The sequence below is a fragment of the Squalius cephalus genome (genome assembly GCF_949319135.1).
Source record: "Squalius cephalus genome assembly, chromosome: 14".
Taxonomy (NCBI): Eukaryota; Metazoa; Chordata; class Actinopteri; order Cypriniformes; family Leuciscidae; genus Squalius; species Squalius cephalus.
In genome coordinates, this window is record NC_137135.1 from 2,370,945 (window position 1) to 2,395,012 (window position 24,068).

A 24,068-nucleotide genomic window follows, 5' to 3' on the forward strand; every position below is an offset into this window, starting at 1 on the left:
AGGCTATACTGAACATGTGGCAGGCAGTGCAAGTGACAATAACAGGAGAAGATGACATGACTCACCGTGTTTGTTGACTGATCCAACTCACCACAGTTGTTTGACTCATTAAAAGGTAAGCACGGATGGCAGGTTAACAGGCTAGCGAAATGTTAACATGCTAGCAACAGTGATTTAGATTAAAAGCTAGCGACGTCAGATTAATGTTATAGGCAATATTAGACAATACCAGATATATATTGATGAGTAAGTTATATTTAGCAATATAAATGGCAGGGAATAATAAAATTGAGATTCAAAACAAAACTATACGGAGCTACAAACAAGAACCACTCAGCAGTGAGGCAAGGGACCTTCTGTCACAGGTGATAAAGAAGCTGTGGGTTTCCTGAAGTCTGGTCTCTCAACCAATGTTGTTGAGACCATTTTAAACTATAGAGCTGTCTCCACGAGGAGACTTTATGCCTTACGCCCGGTTCACCCACACTTTCACTCTGCAGGAGAATGTGGTCCACTAAAGCGCTCCAGAAGCGGACCTCATGCAGCAGTGCAGTGATCGTGGAGCAGATGGGGAGTCGGACTGATGCTGGGGAGAGATCTGTGTCATTGTGGATATCAACCTACAGTCATCCAGAGGAGCAGTCCAGAGCTGAGGCCAGAGAATGGGCTTGGCTGTGGTGGGGGAAGAACTCTGTGGCTGGGACTGTCAGGATTGTCAAAAAAGGGAGATGGATGATTTTCTTGATGCCCCAGTGGAACCAAAAGCCCTGTTCAGGGCTGCTGTTACAAATATGCATCACCAGTAGGGGTGGAACGGTACATGTATTCGTATTGAACCGAAACGGTATGGGCGTCACGGTTCGGTGCATAAATTTACACGGAGTATACACGGTATACGGGGGGGCCCGGGCGTGATCGAAAAGTCCGCAAAGTGTTTACTTATATTTGTGTGTGTGTGTGTGTGTGTGTGTGTGTGAGAGAGAGAGAGAGAGAGAGAGAGAGAGAGAGAGAGAGAGAGAGAGAGAGAGAGAGAGGGAGGGAGGGAGGGAGGGGGGGGGGCCCGGGCGCGATCGAAAACTCGCAATGTGTTTACTTATATTTGTGTGTGTGTGTGTGTGTGTGTGTGAGGCGCGGGCGTGATCGAACAGTGGAAACATAAAAACATACTCAGTCATTTTGTTTATACAGGACATCATTCAAACTGCAAAGTGTTTAAGTTACTGTTAATTAAAATTTTAAGGAAAACAAATAGGTAAGCCTGAGAAGAGGCTAATCTGAAATGTAGCAAATTAATTTTCAATTAATTTCAATTCATTCAGGTATAAACCTTCATTCACAAATAAACTGGTTCTATGCCTTTACTTTATTAATAAAACTTATTTAAAAAATACAAGGCTTAAGTAATTTATTTTCCTTTGGTGGTACAGCCTGAGACATGCACAAGCCTTCTGCATTTTTGTTTTGCTTTTCCCTCCATTGTACCGAACTCGTACCGAACCGTGATGTCTGAACCCAGGTATGAACCGAACCGTGACTTCTGTGTACCGTTCCACCCCTAATCACGAGTGTTCTAGTGTGTTCTAGTGTGGCCACATAAGCGGAGATAATGTTTATAGCAGATGGGAGTTATCTGCTTATATATACTTATCTACTAGCCTTTGTTGTTATCATTTTCATATCTATGTTTGCCTTAATGTGTATGTTCTGTTCTTTATCTGTAATTCAATTCTCACGATACTCCACTCGGAACTTCGTGAGGTCGTGTGACAATGCAGAAAGAAGGTCTGGTTTTTTTTTTTACTAGAAATAGAGCCGGCATACCAGCATTCTGGAAGAGGCAGCAGCAGCAACTTTTCTCTTGCTTGCTTTTAGTTATCTATAGCATATGCTTTGTGCCGGCTGTTTTGGATAATTATTCCAGAATCATAGGGGAGTACGACAGCATGGAATGAAGCCCTTCCCATACTCCCGCTGCTGAGGCTGAGCTGTGCCAGGGCCCTATACATGGTTTGATAAATGGTATCATTCCCCAAAGTCTCCCCTGGCTGATGGTTTCACCAAACTCCAAGTCTCTTTCATCGCTGATGGTTTTGTCCAGTTACAAGTCTCCTTCGTTGCTGATGGTCCCACCAAGCCTCCTTCTCCCGCCTCCTCTTCCAAAGCCATCCTGTTGCCTGGCCCTGCCTCCGCTGGCTGCTTTCAGGCCTTCGGCTCCTCATTTTGCGGCTCCACTCTGCTGCTTAGATTTGCCTCTGGCTTTCCATTCTCCAGCTTCACTTTGGCCACAGAGCCCATTACTCCACCTTGGCCCATCAACCAGTCTGCTCCACCTTGTCTCCTCGCTCCCTCTGCACCTTCCGGCTCCACCTTGGTCAGTCGTCACTCTGCCTATGCCATGGACTTCTCTGCCTTCAGCTGCGCCTCGTCCCTCCATTAGTAGTTTTTTGCTGCTAATTATGGTTTCATTGATACTTATTCAATCATTAATCAATCATTGAGAGGAAAGCCCTCATTAATTTGTATAATTTCCTCATGCTCCAAGTGGAGTGTTACAGTGTCACCTGCGCAAAAAAGGATAAAAGCTTTTGAAACCTGCCTCCCCAGAAAGTCTATTGCTCATTAAAGGGGTTATGTCCCAGAGACTGGTTTATGTTGGTAGATTTGAAAGATGTATATTTTCACATAGGCATCTAGCCATCACACAGGAACTTCCTCAGGCTTACCTATCAAGGCACAGCCTACACATTTTTGACTGTTCTTTTTGGCTTTCAAGTGCTGAAGCAGCCCTAACACTGAGAATTGCGGCTCTCAAAGTATCAGCTTATTTTGATTGCTCCTCTGCACTCAGTCACAGCAGCAAATGAAGATGAATACAAAAGTTCTAGTGTCTCATTTAGGAGAGCTTAGGCTTCATAATAAAGAAGACTAAAAGCTGCTGGTACCCAGACAGGAGATAATATACTTTGGTCTCAGACTAAACTCAGACCTGTATCAAGTGTTTCTGTCAGAGGAATGCATCAGGTCAATTCATGGCTGTCTATCCTTTTTTCAGAAAGGGAGAAAGGTCCCATTCAGACTATGTTTATGTCATCTGGTGCTGATGGCTTCAACTGTCTCTGTCATTACATTGGAACTGTTGTGAATTTGAGAGTTTCAACACTGGACAGCAGTGCAGCATTTGCATCCGCAGCACCACCTCAACCGCAAAAGTGATTGATTCGCTCATTCCTCGAATCAAGGACTATGCTTAGGTTTCTCTGAGGAAAGTGGTGAAGTCGGAATCGTTGCTCACATGTTGGGGTGCAGTGTACGAGGGCAGAATAGCGAAGGGGAAATGTCCCGTCTCGCTTCAGAACACAAACTTCCTAGAACTGTTGTGTTTCTGGCACTGAAACATTTTGTGCAAACTGATTGTGTTTTCATTAATTATGGGCAATGCATATCTCAGGAATAATGAATGCTGGGATGGCTCCCCTGTCCAGTGAGAATCCTCTGTATGGAGATCAGAGTCTCCATCCCAGGAGGTGAGCCATTTGTGGGAGCGATTCGGTTGAGCTGTCGTAGATCTCTTCGGCATACGTTTTCTGCAGAAACTTATGGGGATTGTCACTAATTCTATTGGCCAAGACCCACTCGTACAAAGGTTTATGAGAGGTGGAAGGCATACTGTATGAACTGGGTTTCAAAGCCACTGATTTGTGATTTCACAGTGAGATTTGTCTGTGGGTCTGAACACTTTGTCTCAGCCTCCTTTTGAGCCTAAAGACAGTATTGATTTAAAGCTCCTTTTGCTAAAGCTTATTGGAGCTTGGATTCATAACGCCTGAGGAGGTTCCCATAGTGAGATATCTCATTCATTTTATCAGAGAACCTGGTTTATGTAAGTAACCTAAAGTTTGTGTTCAGGAGGCAGATAAGAGGACAGATCCTGCATAAGACAAACAGCAGTTTCATTCCTCCTACTGTTGATGTTCATGTCAGTAAACAACAATTTAATAATATAGCCATAAAGTCTGAATTTGTACACCATTTTAACTATTTAAGTTAGTAAATGTAAGTTAAGATCCCTAGTCCTTTTTTTTTCTTCATTTCTGTTCCATGACCACTGTCTTTTGATAACAGATCATTTTCTTTTTCAGTGAAATATGAATCTCTGTATTCCGATGTCTGTTTTGATACCTGCTGTTCATTGACTATATCTGTGTAAATTATTCAGGTTTAGTCTGGTGATAAAGGGACATACGTTGCCATAAGGGGAGCAAAAGCTGGAGGCCATCAAGATCTTTTCTCATCCACCCAGATAAATATCAAAGAGCACAGTATTCAATTAACCATCACAACAATTTAACAAAATAATCCTTACATTTTCCAGTAATTCCCAGCATTTCTTTTTCCAGATACTTAATTTGCATGCTACTACAGTATCATTTTTGATAATTTATTAAAATATAAATGGGTTCAAAAAATATAAAAATATAAAAGCTCAAACTTTCAAAAAAAAAAAAAAAATAAGCTATCCAATGCTAAGTAACCACAGTACTAGTTCATCCCATACTGAGAATATGAGATGCATACTTTTGCCACAAAAATAATGTTGGAAATGTCTTCATCACACAGTCATAATTTAACATAACAGAACTATAACAAGAACCAACAACCTCTTTAACCAATAATGACGTGCAGTAACTTAAGTCATGAATTACTGCTCAACAGTCTGGACAGCCAGAGATGACCACTGATTGAGAAAGTGTGGTCAAATTAAGGAAGTGTTGAGCATAACAGATTTCTCAACAGTAAAAAAAAAAAAAAAAAAAAAAAAAAAAAAAGAGGACCTGCAACAAGAAATAATATTGCAAATACTAGTCATTTACAAAATGTTCAGTATATGAATTTAACAGTAGTTGCTTGAAACTCTTTTTAAGAAAGAAAAAATGGTGTCATTAGGAACTTTGACTTAAAACATACTGTTATTTAATATATTTTTACAATCTATGAGAGTTTGCAGGTTGCTATATGTAAATGTACGAAGTGGAATAATGAGAAGTATGTAGTTGTATGCAGTAGGTGGTAAAATGAGAACATTTACTGCGAACTTCACTTGAATTGCTCTGATGGTAGGAAAAGCCTTTTTCACAGAAAGTATGTACAGCTTGATTACATTAGATGCATAAACAATATATTTTTTATATAATTACATTAAAATAACAACTCGAATACTGCCATGAGACCAATCTTCAAATCAAGCACTTCAGCCAGTTTGATCCTGTTTTCTTTTGCACGGGGTGAAATTGCATTATATTGATACATTACGCATTATTTTAACCATTATTACAATCTGATTCAAAACATTTCATGCTGTAGAAACGAAGAAATATAGACGATTCAATTTTTTAACATTTTATTTATAAACATACAGTATATTGTAAAGCCGTTGCATTTGAACATCAAATTAATCTATTTTTGGATAGTATAGATTTGGGATTTGAATAACACAATAAATATACCTTAGATGTAATATATATTTTCCAAGGTAACTATTTCCCTCCTAAACAACATATAACTTGCCTGGCAAACGCCTCGGCCCTGTGTCAATCTAAAGTTATGATGAAATAAACATAAAATACATGACCAGACCCGAAGCACAGAAACGCGGGCTAAATAAATCATGACAGAAGATTAAACAGCCAACGTGGTCAAACTGTTTTCCACAATCATAAAAGCCTTCCTTTCACCCTTCTGTTCAGGTACACATTATGAATGTGCTAACATTGGTAGGCATAAAACTACGGAGCCACTAAAGGGACATGTATATTTAAATGCCTCTGCGTTCTCTTGCAAATGTTTGCGTTCCCCAAAACTCAAAAGTTTCTTGGGGCAATGCAAACATTTGCAAGAGAATGAAAAAGCATTAACATTATGTTTCCTCCCATCTCATATTTTTTCATCCCTGTGTCCCTTTAGAGGCTCTGTATAAAACACGTTACATTAGCCAATGAGTGTGTTATGATGAGCAGCTCATGAACATTTTATATTTGTATTGCTTTGCCATGTGTTCAATTCAATCATCTTCAAAATTAAACTAAAATAAGATAGTTATTTTATATACATATTTATGTGAGTTTTTCCAAAACCAGGTTTAGGTCTCTTTATAGCCAAAACACATTTTGGATTTAAGGGGGGGAATCAGAAAAGTATTGTAGTTTTGGCCATACATTTAAATTTTGCATAATACTATTGCTAGGAAAAAAAGATGTACAATGTGCTGTGAAAAGGGCAAAACTGAGATATTTAGGCAAACACTCCATTATTTCAAAGAGCAAGGTGCAACATGATCCATAAGATCATAAATGAGCAAAAATATATTCCATTTTTCATATGAGCGTAGAAACAGTCTTTGCATCAAACACTTTCTCGTAGACGTCGCATCTCTCCTAAGGCACAACTTCCCAAAGCATCAATGTATGAATATGTCTGTTGTCTTAACCAGCAGTCAGTTCACATGCATTTGCATTTTTATCAGCTCAAATTTACTTTTTATGTATAAAAATACATAATTTCCTCCATATAGTTCATAGAATGATTACAGTGACTGTGTTCCCATGATTACAGGCTTTCTTTTATCACGAGGCACTATGAATGCTAACATGTTATGTTTTGAAAATGAAGACAATATAACTTGCAGACAGGAATTCTCGTGATAGTTTGGACAGATTTTGGTGTTTTAATCCACACAGAAAAATAACTATTAAAAAGCCATCACTCTGAATGTTCAGCTGTAGTTGAAGAGCAAATCAAGCCAGATTTAATAGAATACTCTGATGTAAGAAACATTTTAAAACTAGATGCGTTTGCAGCATGAGGATGAATGGATTCAGACAAATTTAAAGCGAAGTGGAGTCATAGCAGGAATTCCTCATTAGTGTTAATGATCTATAGGTGACTCCAGTCGTCCACATGTCATCAAGAGAACGCACTTTTCAGCTAAAACACTGTCAGTTCAGCCAGAAGCGTGGTTTTCACTGCAGCCGTGTTGGACTTGAAGAAGTTGAAGTGGTTTGATTTTAAATGTGCTTGTATTCACAAACGTGAAGATTGTGGCCGAGAGAATTATGGGTAGATTTATTTTGCTCCTACAATCAATGAGTTCATAGGGTGGTGGGCTGACCAGCAGCTAAAAGACAAGAGGAAGACAAAAAGATAATGAGACATTAACAATGATCTGAACTCTGAATTCAATACATCATACATTTATCATGTATTTGAGCATATGTCCTGACTTTTCCTCATCTGCTGCACTGAAGGAATGTCAGAATGGATAGAGAGAAAGAGTGAAGCGAGTGTGTGTAACTCACAGCGGGAGCGGATATAGCACTGATGGCAGTTGAGCAGACCGTTCCTGATCCGCACATCTGTTCCTGTGCTGGTGTCGCCCAGCTGGCCCTTACAGATCCCACACTGACAGAGAGAGAAAAACACTTCAGAGGATGAAAACACACACAAACACTGTAAAGAAAATGTTCTCATTGCTTCAACCTGCTCCATCCAGCAATCTGTTATTTTCAGCAGCTCTACAAATGTCTGTCAGCGAGGCACCTTGAGCCAGCGCCCAGGAGGAAATAGCACTTCTAGTTGAGTGTGCTCGCGACCTGAACGGGCAAGGCATGTCTTGGAATTGGTATGCCAAGTCAATAGCATCCACTATCCAGTGGGCCAACCTCTGCTTGGAGACAGCCTTTCCCTTCTACTGGTCTGAGTAACAGACGAAGAGCTGGTCTGAGGTCCTAAAGCTTTGCGTTCTGTCCACGTAGAACCGCAAGAAGCGGACAGGACAGAGAAAAGCCAGGGCTGGGTCTGCCTCCTCTGAAGGTAGCGGTTGCAGGTTCACTATCTGAATGGCGTGGTAGGAACCTTGGGCACATATCCGGGCCGGGGTCGCAGGATCGAAGGGAGGTCTCTGCAGTGCGCTGAGCACCAGAAACAAGTTACAAGAGGGTATAGAGGGAGGACGAGGCGGATTCAGTCTCCTCGCTCCCCTAAGCAACCTGACGATCAGGTCATGCTTTCTCAACGACTTACCTTCAACTGCATAATGATGCGTGGCAATAGCGGCGACACTCACTTTGAGGGTGGAGGTAGACAGCCTTCGCTCCAACCCATCTTGCAGGAAGGAAAGCACAACACTGATCGGGCATCTTCTGGGGTCTTCCCGGTGGGACTCACCACTCAACGAACAGGTTCCACTTCAACGCATAGAGACGCCTCGTAGAGGGGTGTAGGTAGGTCACCTAGAACCTCCACGTCCCGTCCAGGGACCAGACATAGAGTTTCCAGCGGTCTGGATGCAGGAATGGGCCAGGGACGGGCTGTTGCGAGGAGCATGAGGTTTGAGAAACCAGGTCTGGTTGGGCCAATAGGGCGCAACTAGCAGGACCTGCTCCTCATCCTCCCTGACTTTGAACAAGGGAGGGTCTGTGCAAGAAGGCTCACTGGGTTAAACGTACTTGCAGAGGCCCCAGGGCCAGCTGTGTGCCAGTGCATCTGTGCCGAGGGTTCCGTCAGTCAGGGAGAAGAACAACTTGCAATGCGACGTGTCCGGGGAAGCAAACGGATCTACCTGGAAGCGTAGGCTGTCGCGAGAACTCGTCGGCTGCACGATTGAGCACGCCTGGGATGTGAATGGCACAAAGCGACCTCAGATGCTTCTGACTCCATAGGAGGAGATGGCGGGCGAGTTGCAACACGCGGCGGGAACGTAGACCACCTTGTCGGTTGATGTACACTACAGTCGCAGTGCTGTCCGTGTGGACCAGTACATGTTTGCCACAAAGCGGCACCTTCAAGCAGCTGAGTTCAAGTTGTACTGCTAGCAACTCAAGGCAGTTAACATGCGAATGCAGCTGGGGCCCCGTCCACAGACCCGAGACTACATGCCCGTTTTACGTCGCCCCCAGCCGGTGTTGGAGGCATCCGTGAAGACCACAGCATGCCTGGACACTTGTTCTAGGGGAAAACCTGCCTGTAGAAATGAAGGGTCCGACCACGGGCTGAAGGTTTGGGCACCCGGTACGTGCCCCTCTGCCAAGCCCATCTCAGGACCCGGCCATAAAGCCAGAGCTGAAGCGGCCTCATATGAAGCAACCCGAGCGGCATTACTGTGGCTGCGGATGCATATGCCCCAGGAGCCTCTGAAAATGTTTCATTGGGGCCGCTATTCTTCGTTTTAACGAGTTTAAGCAGTTCAACACCGACTGGACAGGACGATCGCTGCAAACCAATCTCGGGGACGGATGCATTCAAAAATGTGTTTCTGTGTTTGCATCTTGAACGGGAGCTTGTGAAGGGCCTGCTGCTTTCGGTGTGAGTGTTGGGCCCGAGGAGGTGGTCTCGGCGGGGAAGCCAACACTGTAACCCTCAGATCACCAATGCTATTAGCCGAAGTAGGGGAATAGACAAAGGGACTGTATCTCATTTGAGGTATTCGAGTCTCGATCGCAGTACCGTGATGGTCATGTTCCCACAGTGAGAACATGATGCATCCACGAAAGCTGCCTCAGCGTTCTGAATGCCCAAACACGAGAGACAACGATCATCAACCAGAGCCAAATAGCCATCGCATCCAGAAACACACGGGTGTTAGCTCTTTTAGGGAAAACTGTTCTTTATAGTGCTGAAGCGCACAGGGGGATGTCCGCGGCCAACAGCGGGAAAATAGTGCAGCCTGCTGGGGCACTCAAACCGAAACCAATGCTCAGAGCTGTGAAAACAGCTGTTTTTGCTCTGACGCAATCTCCGCTGTAGTGCGCCGTGACACCAAAACGGTGAGAGGTCTTCTTCCCAGAAAGAACGCTCGAAAAAGAGCAGAACATCAGCGTGCTCGGCTCTGAAGCGAAATGCAAAGATGCGTTGCACCTGCTGCTCATTATATGGCGTAATTATCGCATGCCAATGAACATTGGCTTGTTTAGTTACACTCGAAGTAAATTGGTCTCTCTGTGAAGATCCCATTTCTGTCGGTCTCCTCCGATAACAAAGGAGTGACCGACTGAAAGGGAACTGCTGTTTTACATTGGAATAATATGTCACTGTTTTTTTACTGTATTTTTTATCAAATTAATGCAGCTTTGATGAGAATAAGAAACTTTCAAAAACCTCAAGAAATCTTTCTGACCCAAAACTTTTAAGCTGTAGTGTAAGTTCTATTGATACTAAATAAAGCAGAGAAAGAACAACAATGTTTTACACAACCTTGATTCCTCTTTCTATTTGAATAGTGTTATTGCAGCCACCACTGGCCGACAGTATCATTCATAACCTCATACAGCTGATCATAACTGTAAAACTAGATGGAAAGCCAAACGTCTAAAATGAGCCAGAAATCCTGATGGTCCACCTGGAAAAACTTTCCGTTCATTAGCTGGAAAACCATCATTCTGAAAGTGATTCCAGTGTCGTTATCGTTACATCTGTGCTGTGGACTCTACTATTCTCTCAGAGTTAGAACAACTATTAAAACTTTATAGTTATAGTTATCGTTGTTGGTGTGATAACAATATACTTGCATCTGTACTTTTCCAGTTGTTTTACGTACTCATACCTTAAAGCACTGAATGTGGAAGTAAAGGCTGAGAGTCTCTATGATCATGGCGGCACCTTTGCCAAGTGGGTGACCACAACTTGAACACAGTTTCTTCCCACTGACAGACCTACACACACACACACACACACACACACACACAAACAACAAGAGCAAACTTATAATCTAAAGTCATTCAATAAAAACAGGACTGTTGTCAGTAACCAAAGATGGCAGCATCAAAACTAGTGGTCGACTTAAATGGGTTTATCAATGCTGATATTTGCAGAGCAGAATGGGCCTTTCTATATTGTTGATATGATCATATTATACAATTAATGATTTCACTTACAGTCACATCTGATCTGGGCTGGGGAGAAACAAGTGATCATTTGACTCGTGTGTATTTTGCTCAGGTCAGAGAAACTGTGCTGTACCTGTTTGGTGATGGAGGTGTTTGTGTGTCTGTGAATGAAGGTGAGGATGATGGATTTGGCCCAATGTTCTCTATAGAGTCAAACCTGAGGATGAAGAGTCACATGCAGTGTTCAGCCCTCATCTCACACACACACACTCACACGCTTGGAATCACAACGCTTCAGCCATGAGGATGAATTCAACAAAAATCACAAAAATAAAATCATTTAAACTTTAAAGCACACATTGCAGCTTGTGTATGAATATATAAATCAATGAAAGAACACATAATGGACACACAAACACACACATACATTCAGACACACTCACTCACTCACACACACCTCTTGCGTCCACCAGGTTTTGGTTGTGATGTATTCTTGCTCCAGGTCTCATTCTGCTCTCTATTGCCCAGTGGTGTATCTGTAAAATATCAAACAAACCATAGACAAGTAAAGAAACAAACCGTGTTCATAACACACTGCAGCCTCAACTGGATGAGGATCATTGTGACTCTTGTGGTGTTGCGCTTATTGTCTTCAGCCTGTTTTGACCGCTGATTATTTTTTTCTTAAATTAATGTTAAATATTTAATATTTTATGGTAGGCGACAATGTTCACCTCTAAATTAAGCAGAATTTAGGTCTATAAAAAACTGAATAAAAAAACATTTTATATTATTTTCAAAGAATACTACCCCCTCCCCCCTCCTCCTAATTTCAATTAGGTTAAAAATAGAGCAAAGGTATTTAAAATCCACTGCATGGAAGGCTGATTGAAGACATTTGATGGGAGAAATAAAGGAAATCTCATGTAATATCATGATGTCACCACTAGATGCCTGTATAGCTCTATATTAATATACATACAGGGCTGTGTATTGCATTTGGAAATGTACTGTATGTTTACATATTATCAATGACTCCTGTAGCCCAATTGTAGATTGTACTCCGCAAAATTGCTCTTTATTTTCAATGGCAGACTATTGTTTAAAATATTTAGCTGTTTTGAATCATGTTCATGATTTTTTTTGTTCATATAGCAAGTGCCACAAAAGTCACCAAGTTTCAGACAATTCAGATAAAGTAGTACATTTTCAAAATGTCAAAACATAAAATGACCAAAGACCACCAGAGGATTCAGTGAAATTGATCATTTATTTGAAAGATTAACACAGATTCAGTTACTGTTCTTTTAGAAAACCTAGTTAGTCGTCTATCTAGATGGCATCTGAAGTAATCGCAGGCACACTCTCGACACAAAGCCTTTTCCAGCCAGTTAAGATCTTATTTTGGCTCAATTCCTTAACTGAGAAAGTAATCCCATTATGCACTGACACAAGCTCAGTGAACAAAATAATCCAAGATGGAAATAGTTCTATTCGATTCACATTTATTAATGTACCCATAAAAAATGCATATCAAATGCATATTTAATGCATATTAAAATGAACGGATGGAACAAGTATTGTTATTTTGCATATTAGTTTTGCTAGTTTAGCAACATGCAAATGTCAAACTGTGTACTTCAACCAGAATAGACAGAAACTTGGACTACAAATCTACAGACTCAAAATGTTGATATTAAAGCAGAACTCGGCAACTCTAGCGAACTCTAGTCACTTCTTCGCTGATTTTCCCTTTTGTTGTCGCATGTTTTCCCCACGAGCTCCCCCTACAGCTGTGGGGTGTATATTTCACAACACGGTCGTAAAAAACTCACTTGCGGCAGCCTCCTCCCCCTCTCTATTGCTGCTCATGTGCGTTTGTTATGATCGGAGCAAGCCAACTGTATCGTGTGGAGCTATGTCTACCGAGGTGGGTAATACATCATACATGCATGTGTGTTTATGTCGAATTGCCGTAAAGCAATTCGTGTTTCGCGCTCGTTCTCGTTCTCGCTTCTCACGAGACTTCCAATTTCTATCTTGCAAGGTTGGTTTTCCGCCTGGGAATGCTGGGGGGAGCGGGGAAAGTCACCAATATCACCAGAACAGGTTGTTTAACCATCCAAATGATTTCTAGACAGTTTTATTAAGTTAAAAAAGTTACCAAGTTCTGCTTTAAACTTGCACTGTAGTAAGATATTTTAAACAACTAATTTAATAACTAAAAATATGTTATCCACATTTTACTGTGAAATTTCCTCCCATTTAAAAAAAAAAGAAAAGACATTGTGTCCCCCTCAGAGTGTCATCATTGAGGCTTTCTAAACGAGTCCTCAGCGAGACGAGACTCACCCTGAAGAGACTGCAGTGGCTCCCCTCGTCCTCGTCCTCTCGGACCCACCGACACACAGCCTGGCTGAGGAGAACTGCTGTGGAAACATACAGAAAACAAGATCTTTAGTTATAATGATGAGTTTGAAAAAGGTTTAAAATGTTTAAGTTCACTCAAAAATTCTTCATGTTGTTCCAAACCCATATACTGTTATTTTTCCATGCAACACAAACTCTTCATGTGGCTCTTTTCCATTAAAGGTTACATATTATGCCCCTTTGCACAAAATGTAATATAAATCTCTGGTGTCCCCAGAATGTGTCTGTGAAATTTCGTATAGCTCATTTATTATAGCTTGTCAAATTTGCCCCTTTTTTGGGTGTGAGCAATAAGGCTCAGATTTTGTGTGTGTCCCTTTAAATGCAAATGAGCTTTAGCTCCGCCTCCGTTCAGAAGAGGGCGGAGTCTTTACACAAGCTTCAGAAACTCCGGCAATAACAAAACAGGCCAATCTCACTCATCCAGAATCCCAGAAATAACCAGTAGCGAGTGCAGCCTTACGGAGAGACTCAGGAAGAGTTTCACTTTTAGGGGCCGTTCACATATCGCGTTTAAGGTACGCTTCTGTCTCCTCCTTTCCAAACACTTGCGCTCCCGTGGCGTCTGTCGTTGCTATGCAACCATGAACAGCGGCGAGGAAGTTTCTGTAATGGATTTCCACCACCGAAAAACTCTTGCTGTCGCTCTGCTACAAGATTTATTTACGGAGAAGAGAAAAAACCCTGTAATGTTTGGGTGAACCCCATCCTTCATGTTGACTGAGCTTTCAATGTTGTTACTGAAAGGGTGAAGCTGATTGGTTGGTTCTTGTCACATGACCGGCGGTGCGCTTGCGGCAAACTGAAACCAAACATTTTCAATAAAACATCAATATCTAAAGCTGTTAATTCTCAATAAGAACTTCTGCAGATGAATGGCAGAAATAAAGTCAGTCTGGTTATTAATAAGTGAAGCTGGTAATGCTGTTTGTGGAGTTGTTTAATCCTCCTCTGCTGAGATCTTCACAGATGTAATGTCTTCTTTTATCTTCAGTTGATGTAATCTAAGGCTGTGGTTGAAGTCAGTTGTAGTTCTTGTGTTTCTCTTTTTCTGTTCTTGTTGTTTCTCTTTGCTTCAGTGATTCTGCTTGTTAACAGCAGGTGTTCATCACTAATGCTCAATCATCACTTAATCGATCACTTAATTATCATTAACTCTGATTCAGAGTTACTTTAACACTCTTTAGAGTGGAACCATATGTACTCTGAGCAGAGTTAATTTAAAGGGGTGGTTGATTATGATTTGACTTTTCTAACTTTAGTTAGTGTGTAATGTTGCTGTTTGAGCATAAACAACATCTGCAAAGTTACAATGCTCAAAGTTCAAAGCAAAGGGAGAGATTTGCTCTTAAAGAAATCATTTTTTAAGGACTACAACAAACGGCTGGTAGAGACTACACGAGCTTCCTCCCGGGTTAGTGACATCACTAACCCTATAATTTACATAAAACCCCGCCCCCGGGAACAAGATTTATAGATTATCATGACAGAATATGCTAATCAATGACTAGAGGATAACTACACATCAGCTTCATAAATTCATCAACTAACCATTCAGAAACGTCCTGTTGCTTCTACATGTTGTCACTTCTTCTTGTGTCTCTCCATCATTGTCTGACTCCGGTTTGAACATAAACATTGACATTTCCAGTGCATGTCTGTGTGAGGTAAAAGGACAGGAGCTCTTGAAGCTCCGCCCCCTGTGCTGAGAGCAGCAGCTAATTTGCATTTAAAGGAACACACACAAAAACGGTGCGTTTTTGCTCATCCTCAAAAAGTGACAATTTTAACATGCTATACAGTGAGGAAAATAAGTATTTGAACACCCTGCTATTTTGCAAGTTCTCCCACTTAGAAATCATGGAGGGGTCTGAAATTGTCATCGTAGGTGCATGTCCACTGTGAGAGACATAATCTAAAAAAAAAAATATCCAGAAATCACAATGTATGATTTTTTAACTATTTATTTGTATGATACAGCTGCAAATAAGTATTTGAACACCTGAGAAAATCAATGTTAATATTTGGTACAGTAGCCTTTGTTTGCAATTACAGAGGTCAAACGTTTCCTGTAGTTTTTCACCAGGTTTGCACACACTGCAGGAGGGATTTTGGCCCACTCCTCCACACAGATCTTCTCTAGATCAGTCAGGTTTCTGGGCTGTCGCTGAGAAACACGGAGTTTGAGCTCCCTCCAAAGAGTCTCTATTGGGTTTAGGTCTGGAAACTGGCTAGGCCACGCCAGAACCTTGATATGCTTCTTACAGAGCCACTCCTTGGTTATCCTGGCTGTGTGCTTCGGGTCATTGTCATGTTGGAAGACCCAGCCTCGACCCATCTTCAATGCTCTAACTGAGGGAAGGAGGTTGTTCCCCAAAATCTCGCAATACATGGCCCCGGTCATCCTCTCCTTAATACAGTGCAGTCGCCCTGTCCCATGTGCAGAAAAACACCCCCAAAGCATGATGCTACCACCCCCATGCTTCACAGTAGGGATGGTGTTCTTGGGATTAGAGCCCTGCACGGGCCTCAAATCTAGGCCCGAGCCCGGCCCTGGCCCGAGACGCTCAGGCCCTAGCCCGACCCGTGTCCGACAGCTCATCAGAATTATCAGCCCGAGTCCGACCCGAGCCCGTTTTTTATTTATTTTTTTTACTATTTTCACGTCATAGTTCACATGCAGGCCCGGCCCGCATGTGAACTATGACGTGAAAATTGGCCCGAAGCCCGGCCCTAGGGGCATAAAAAAGTCGGGGCCCGTCGGGCTCGGGCTGAAATGCAGGGCTTTACTTGGGATGGTACTCATCATTCTTCTTCCTCCAAACACGTTTAGTGGAATTATGACCAAAAAGTTCTATTTTGGTCTCATCTGACCACATGACTTTCTCCCATGACTCCTCTGGATCATCCAAATGGTCATTGGCAAACTTAAGACGGGCTTTGACATGTGCTGGTTTAAGCAGGGGAACCTTCCGTGCCATGCATGATTTCAAACCATGACGTCTTAGTGTATTACCAACAGTAACCTTGGAAACGGTGGTCCCAGCTCTTTTCAGGTCATTGACCAGCTCCTCCCGTGTAGTTCTGGGCTGATTTCTCACCTTTCTTAGGATCATTGAGACCCCACGAGGTGAGATCTTGGAGCTCATGGAGCCCCAGTCCGAGGGAGATTGACAGTCATGTTTAGCTTCTTCCATTTTCTAATGATTGCTCCAACAGTGGACCTTTTTTCACCAAGCTGCTTGGAAATTTCCCCGTAGCCCTTTCCAGCCTTGTGGAGGTGTACAATTTTGTCTCTAGTGTCTTTGGGCAGCTCTTTGGTCTTGGCCATGTTAGTAGTTGGATTCTTACTGATCGTATGGGGTGGACAGGTGTCTTTATGCAGCTAACGACCTCAAACAGGTGCATCTAATTTAGGATAATAAATGGAGTGGAGGTGGACATTTTAAAGGCAGACTAACAGGTCTTTGAAGGTCAGAATTCTAGCTGATAGACAGGTGTTCAAATACTTATTTGCAGCTGTATCACACAAATAAATAGTTAAAAAATCATATATTGTGATTTCTGGATTTTTTTTTTAGATTATGTCTCTCACAGTGGACATGCACCTACGATGACAATTTCAGACCCCTCCATGATTTCCAAGTGGGAGAACTTGCAAAATAGCAGGTGTTCAAATACTTATTTTCCTCACTGTATAAGAATATCTGTGGGGTATTTTGAGCTAAAACTTCACATACACACTCTGGGGACATCAGAGACTTATTTTACATCTTGTGAAAAGGGCATTACACCACCCCTTTAACTCTGGGGATTTTGCTGTGTAGAAAAAAGTAACAGCTTGAAAGTAATGGCAGAATTAAAATTTTTGGGTGAACTTTTCCTTCTAGTCGACTGCTGGAGTTGTTGTCCCAGACCTTACTGTCATCTGTAAACTCTGTGTGTGTGTCTGCGCTGCTTCAGCGATGCCGTTTTCCCTTTGTCTGCAGTTCTCAGAGCTCTGCTGGAGGAGAACACAGTCAGTGTCGTCTAGTGCCTCAGTGCCTTCATTTAACGTCATTCATTGAAGTCTCACCGTCTGGTTCTCCACTGTTCCCAGCCTGTGTTCCCGCTCGGGCTGCAAGTGCAAAGTGTTTTGTGTTTTGGGAAGGACTGCCGGTGCCGTCGGTGAGTGAGGGGTCAGAGGGGTCAGCGGGGTCACAGGGGTCAACGGGGTCACGGTCTCCTCCAGAATCTTCCTCTCCTGTATCGACCACACAAACACAATCAGTGGCAAAGCTTCTATGAGCAAACAAGTAGCAAAACTTTTCACGTTTCTGTGGTGTGATGATCTGTAAGTATCTTACAACAATTTACCACCTTTCACACTGTTTGAGGATCTCAGATTCATGTATTGGTCTACTCTGCTCTGATTGGTCAGATGACCCAGTCTGTTGTGATTGGTCTACTCTGCTCTGATTGGTCAGATGACCCAGTCTGTTGTGAGTGGTCTACTCTGCTCTGATTGGTCAGATGACCCAGTCTGTTGTGATTGGTCTACTCTGCTCTGATTGGTCAGATGACCCAGTCTGTTGTGATTGGTCTACTCTGCTCTGATTGGTCAGATGACCCAGTCTGTTGTGATTGGTCTACTCTGCTCTGATTGGTCAGATGGCTCAGTCTGTTGTGATTGGTCTACTCTGCTCTGATTGGTCAGATGACCCAGTCTGTTGTGATTGGTCTACTCTGCTCTGATTGGTCAGATGACCCAGTCTGTTGTGATTGGTCTACTCTGCTCTGATTGGTCAGATGGCTCAGTCTGTTGTGATTGGTCTACTCTGCTCTGATTGGTCAGATGACCCAGTCTGTTGTGATTGGTCTACTCTGCTCTGATTGGTCAGATGACCCAGTCTGTTGTGATTGGTCTACTCTGCTCTGATTGGTCAGATGACCCAGTCTGTTGTGATTGGTCTACTCTGCTCTGATTGGTCAGATGGCTCAGTCTGTTGTGATTGGTCTACTCTGCTCTGATTGGTCAGATGACCCAGTCTGTTGTGATTGGTCTACTCTGCTCTGATTGGTCAGATGACCCAGTCTGTTGTGATTGGTCTACTCTGCTCTGATTGGTCAGATGGCTCAGTCTGTTGTGATTGGTCTACTCTGCTCTGATTGGTCAGATGGCCCAGTCTGCTGTGATAGGTCTACTCTGCTCTGATTGGTCAGATGACCCAGTCTGTTGTGATTGGTCTACTCTGCTCTGATTGGTCAGATGACCCAGTCTGTTGTGATTGGTCTACTCTGCTCTGATTGGTCAGATGACCCAGTCTGTTGTGATTGGTCTACTCTGCTCTGATTGGTCAGATGACCCAGTCTGTTGTGATTGGTCTACTCTGCTCTGATTGGTCAGATGGCTCAGTCTGTTGTGATTGGTCTACTCTGCTCTGATTGGTCAGATGACCCAGTCTGTTGTGATTGGTCTACTCTGCTCTGATTGGTCAGATGACCCAGTCTGTTGTGATTGGTGTACTCTGCTCTGATTGGTCAGATGACCCAGTCTGTTGTGATTGGTCTACTCTGCTCTGATTGGTCAGATGGCCCAGTCTGTTGTGATTGGTCTACTCTGCTCTGATTGGTCAATGACTCAGTCTGTTGTGATTGGTCTACTCTGCTCTGATTGGTCAGATGACCCAGTCTGTTGTGATTGGTCTACTCTGCTCTGATTGGTCAGATGACCCAGTCTGTTGTGATTGGTCTACTCTGCTCTGATTGGTCAGATGACCCAGTCTGTTGTGATTGGTCTACTCTGCTCTGATTGGTCAGATGACCCAATCTGTTGTGATTGGTCTACTCCGCTCTGATTGGTCAGATGACCCAGTCTGTTGTGAGTGGTCTACTCTGCTCTGATTGGTCAGATGGCCCAGTCTGTTGTGATTGGTCTACTCTGCTCTGATTGGTCAGATGAACAATACGGAGTATCTGATTGGCGCATCACTAGTAGGAAGTGAGGCTGGAATTACTGACGACTCGTTTCAGACAGTTCAGAATAATTTTTTTCTTTTGGGAGGCAATAACTTTATTTATCTGAACTTTTATCTTTAAAACTTTACAGACCTTTTATATTCACAAAAAGCTCTATGACACACTGCATGAAAGGTCATATCTGAGAAAGCATAATAGGTGCCCTTTAAGTATGTGAAAAAAGTAAGGAAGAAAACCAATATCAATTCAGTATGCAAATATTACAGTGCCGTCAGTGCTATCGGTTACATTTTGAATGGTAGTAAATATTGTCACTATGTCAGCCAGTGGGAGATGTGCAAACTTCAAGACCTGTTAAGAGAGAAACTTCACCTCCTCATGGTAGCGCCTCTCCTCCTCTTCCACTTCCTTCTGCGCCTGCTCCCATTCCTGCTTCAACTTCTCCTGTTCACGCCGATATTTCTCCTGTCATCACACACATGCATTTCATCCATTAATGCAGAATATACAAATGCCTTTAGGAGACCCTCTAACACTTGAAACTCCAAATGGCTCTTTAAAGCTACAATATGTAATTATTTTCGCCGCTAGGGGTCGCTAACCTCTTACAATAACAAAGGCGTAGGTTGATGACACAGTGATAAGCGGAATCATGGATCCTGTCATCATGCGTCAGGATCTAATATTGTTTATGGATGAGTGAATACAATAATGTTTTTAACATGACTGTGGAATGAAGTAGGGTGCGAGTGCTAATGAGAGACAGATCTCAGCACCACACGCGAGTCCCGCGGATATAAAGGAATAAAGAACATTTCATTCTACTGAACTAACTTACCCGCTAGTGCTGAATAATACTCTCACTGGGCAGTTTATCAGACGAATGAAACTTGTGAGGGAACGCAGCGCTGTTTCACTTGCTCTACACTATCAAACTAAACTGCATTTGAGTGTGTTGAAAGTTATAATGTTATTCTCTGTGTTAGTTTGTCTGTATGAGACTAGCAGTGAGCGAGATCAACATTAGAATAACACACTGATCATATTCTAACATTTCATCATGTTGAGCTATATAACATTGATTCGGTTTATGTACATTTGCTCACCTGTCTAATAGACCTTATGTAGCCCCGCCCCTTTTCAGCGCTGCGCTCATTGTCTTTTGACTTCCGGTCTGTATTTTCACAGCGATTTTGCGTGTTTATTAATGAACGGATTGTTTTAAAATCTTCCCGGTCGACTGACATTTGTTTAGTCATCGCTTTAAACATTACAGTCCTCATGATAACTTTCGTTAACTTTACATTAAGTAAATCCACTTCAAAAGCTAATTACTCCTGGACAGCAATGCCATAGAAATATACAGAGCGACCACAAAACGGAAGTTAAAAGACAATATTCTAAAGATGGTGTCGTCCTCGTTTCTCTGGCGCATAAGGTCTATAAAGACCAAAGACTCTGTCGAGTCGAAGTTGGTTGCGGACGCTAGCTCTCGGCATCTCGAAAACACCACGCTGATATTAATCCTCGTTTTAGTTCTCCTTTTGTCCCAAAGTCTGCTTGCCATGATCCATAATGTTTGAACGAAACAACAACAGCGTGAGCGCGCCGCTAGACGTAACGCAGTTGTCCACGTCTGTCGCCATGGTTACTATGGCAGTACGAGAGGAAACCAGGGATAACGCGGATATTACGTCACTGACAGGCGACAAGTGAACATGGACGAGCCATTATTTAAAATTGTGAATTTCTCTGAATTTACACATTCTTGGAAACATTTAGGATAATGTAAGAACACAATTGAAAGAAATATATAACTCTGTGCAAGTGGTTTTTGGATATTTTGATACAAAATTCATACATATTGTACCTTTAATAGCCATGTCTTCTTTATATCATTATTAAGCTCTTTTACATTGGTATAGAGTAAACAAGGTTAAGGCAAAGTGCTTGGGATTTTGAAAATCCATTAGGCAGCCAAAAGACAACATTTTAAAGGCACAATCAATTCCAAGTCTTTGATTTTTTTATTTTAATTTGTTTTTAATAAAAAAAAATAATCTCTATTTAAAAAAAAACAACAACAACAACATTCTAAGCAGTAAATATCTGTGTGATTGTGCGTTTAAATATCTTGACATCTGCAGTGAAAAGCTATTTTCTCAAACAGGCAATCATTCCCCCTGTACACACACACAAACGCACACACGCACACACACTCTCTCTCTCACACACGCAGGGGTGTCTTTATCTTAAGCAGTGACTCGTGTATCATGCTGGGTTTTAGTTTTGCTTTGTGTTTTGCTGCTTATGATCAGAGTGTTGTTAAATTAACATTCATTCATTCTGTCTTATAAAGGCACTAAACGAGTTATCTAGTAGTTTAATTTATCTTTGTAATGAAAGTGAATGGTGACCATGGCTGTTCTTGGTCCCCATCTACTTTCATTACACTGAAAAAGCAGCTTGGACATGCTAACAACAGAATTTTTAGGAGAATTCTTTCTTATATGCTTAAGCAACTTGAGCATGAGGTGTCTGGTTAGTCCACAGTCGGGTAAAGTATGGAGATATGCTCAGGTGTCTGGTTAGTCCACAGTTGGTGATGTATGGAGACATGCTCAGGTGTCTGGTTAGTCCACAGTTGGGTAAAGTATGGAGATATGCTCAGGTATCTGGTTAGTCCACAGTCGGTGATATATGGAAGCATGCTCAGGTGTCTGGTTAGTCTACAGTTAGGTAAAGTATGGAGATATGCTCAGGTGTCTGGTTAGTCCACAGTCGGTGATGTATGGAGATATGCTCAGGTGTCTGGTTAGTCCACAGTCGGTGATGTATGGAGATATGCTCAGGTGTCTGGTTAGTCCACAGTTGGTGATGTATGGAGACATGCTCAGGTGTCTGGTTAGTCCACAGTCGGTGATGTATGGAAGCATGCTCAGATGTCTGGTTAGTCCACAGTTAGGTAAAGTATGGAGACATGCTCAGGTGTCTGGTTAGTCCACAGTCGGTGATGTATAGAGACATGCTCAGGTATCTGGTTAGTCCAAAGTCGGTGATGTATGGAAGCATGCTCAGATGTCTGGTTAGTCCACAGTTGGTGATGTATGGAGATATGCTCAGGTGTCTGGTTAGTCCACAGTTGGGTAAAGTATGGAGACATGCTCAGGTGTCTGGTTAGTCCACAGTCGGTGATGTATGGAGACATGCTCAGGTATCTGGTTAGTCCACAGTCGGGTAAAGTATGGAGACAAAGCATGCTCAGGTGTCTGGTTAGTCCACAGTCGGTGATGTATGGAGATATCCTCAGGTGTCTGGTTAGTCCACAGTTGGATAAAGTATGGAGATATGCTCAGGTGTCTGGTTAGTCCACAGTCGGTGATGTATGGAGACATGCTCAGGTGTCTGGTTAGTCCACAGTCAGGTAAAGTATGGACACAAAGCATGCTCAGGTGTCTGGTTAGTCCACAGTCGGTGATGTATGGAGATATCCTCAGGTGTCTGGTTAGTCCACAGTTGGATAAAGTATGGAGATATACTCAGGTGTCTGGTTAGTCCACAGTCGGTGATGTATGGAGATATGCTCAGGTGTCTGGTTAGTCCACAGTCGGTGATGTATGGATATATCCTCAGGTGTCTGGTTAGTCAACAGTTGGATAAAGTATGGAGATATGCTCAGGTGTCTGGTTAGTCCACAGTCGGTGATGTATGGAGATATGCTCAGGTGTCTGGTTAGTCCACAGTTGGTGATGTATGGAGACATGCTCAGGTGTCTGGTTAGTCCACAGTTGGTGATGTATGGAGATATGCTCAGGTGTCTGGTTAGTCCACAGTCGGTGATGTATGGAGACATGCTCAGGTGTCTGGTTAGTCCACAGTTTGGTAAAGTATGGATACATGCTCAGGTGTCTGGTTAGTCCACAGTCGGTGATGTATGGAGATATCCTCAGGTGTCTGGTTAGTCCACAGTTGGATAAAGTATGGAGATATGCTCAGGTGTCTGGTTAGTCCACAGTCGGTGATGTATGGATATATCCTCAGGTGTCTGGTTAGTCCACAGTTGGATAAAGTATGGATACATGCTCAGGTGTCTGGTTAGTCCACAGTTGGTGATATATGGAGATATGCTCAGGTGTCTGGTTAGTCCACAGTTGGTGATGTATGGAGACATGCTCAGGTGTCTGGTTAGTCCACAGTCGGGTAAAGTATGGAGATATGCTCAGGTGTCTGGTTAGTCCACAGTTGGTGATGTATGGATACATGCTCAGGTGTCTGGTTAGTCCACAGTTGGTGATGTATGGAGACATGCTCAGGTGTCTGGTTAGTCCGCAGTCGGGTAAAGTATGGAGATATGCTCAGGTATCTGGTTAGTCCACAGTCAGTGATATATGGAAGCATGCTCAGGTGTCTGGTTAGTCTACAGTTAGGTAAAGTATGGAGATATGCTCAGGTGTCTGGTTAGTCCACAGTCGGTGATGTATGGAGATATGCTCAGGTGTCTGGTTAGTCCACAGTTGGTGATGTATGGAGACATGCTCAGGTATCTGGTTAGTCCACAGTCGGGGATGTATGGAAGCATGCTCAGGTGTCTGGTTAGTCCACAGTCGGTGATGTATGGAGATATGCTCAGGTGTCTGGTTAGTCCACAGTCGGTGATGTATGGAGACATGCTCAGGTATCTGGTTAGTCCACAGTCGGGGATGTATGGAAGCATGCTCAGGTGTCTGGTTAGTCCACTGTTGGTGATGTATGGAGATATGCTCAGGTGTCTGGTTAGTCCACAGTTGGGTAAAGTATGGAGAC

At 42.7% G+C, this 24,068-nt stretch overlaps 1 protein-coding gene across 3 annotated transcripts; it reads right to left on the reverse strand.

The window, feature by feature from the left end:
- Positions 1–5,383: 5,383 nt before the first annotated feature.
- Positions 5,384–19,767, reverse strand: limch1b (LIM and calponin homology domains 1b). Of its 3 annotated transcripts, none has more exons than XM_079893047.1 (9): positions 19,638–19,767; positions 17,383–17,550; positions 17,225–17,307; positions 13,230–13,303; positions 11,335–11,413; positions 11,011–11,094; positions 10,595–10,703; positions 7,353–7,455; positions 5,384–7,171 (listed from the first exon to the last, which is right to left on the reverse strand). In XM_079893047.1, the coding sequence occupies exons 3-9, from the start codon at positions 17,233–17,235 to the stop codon at positions 7,146–7,148; spliced, it is 486 nt and encodes a 161-aa protein (XP_079749173.1). In that variant the 5' UTR covers positions 17,236–17,307; positions 17,383–17,550; positions 19,638–19,767; the 3' UTR covers positions 5,384–7,145. The 3 variants fall into 3 exon arrangements, with proteins under 3 accessions (XP_079749173.1, XP_079749171.1, XP_079749172.1); XM_079893045.1 differs by having other exon boundaries at positions 13,230–13,306; XM_079893046.1 differs by having other exon boundaries at positions 13,230–13,306; positions 17,225–17,310.
- Between the last annotated feature and the right edge of the window lie 4,301 nt (positions 19,768–24,068).

Excerpts from the sequence above, each read along its gene's own strand:
- limch1b (XM_079893045.1), bottom strand. Across the intron at positions 11,414-13,229 it reads GCCACTGCAGTCTCTTCAGG|ATACACCACTGGGCAATAGA; the intron begins GTGAGTCTCGTC and ends GATATTTTACAG. Across the intron at positions 7,172-7,352 it reads GTGCTATATCCGCTCCCGCT|CTGCTGGTCAGCCCACCACC; the intron begins GTGAGTTACACA and ends CTTGTCTTTTAG.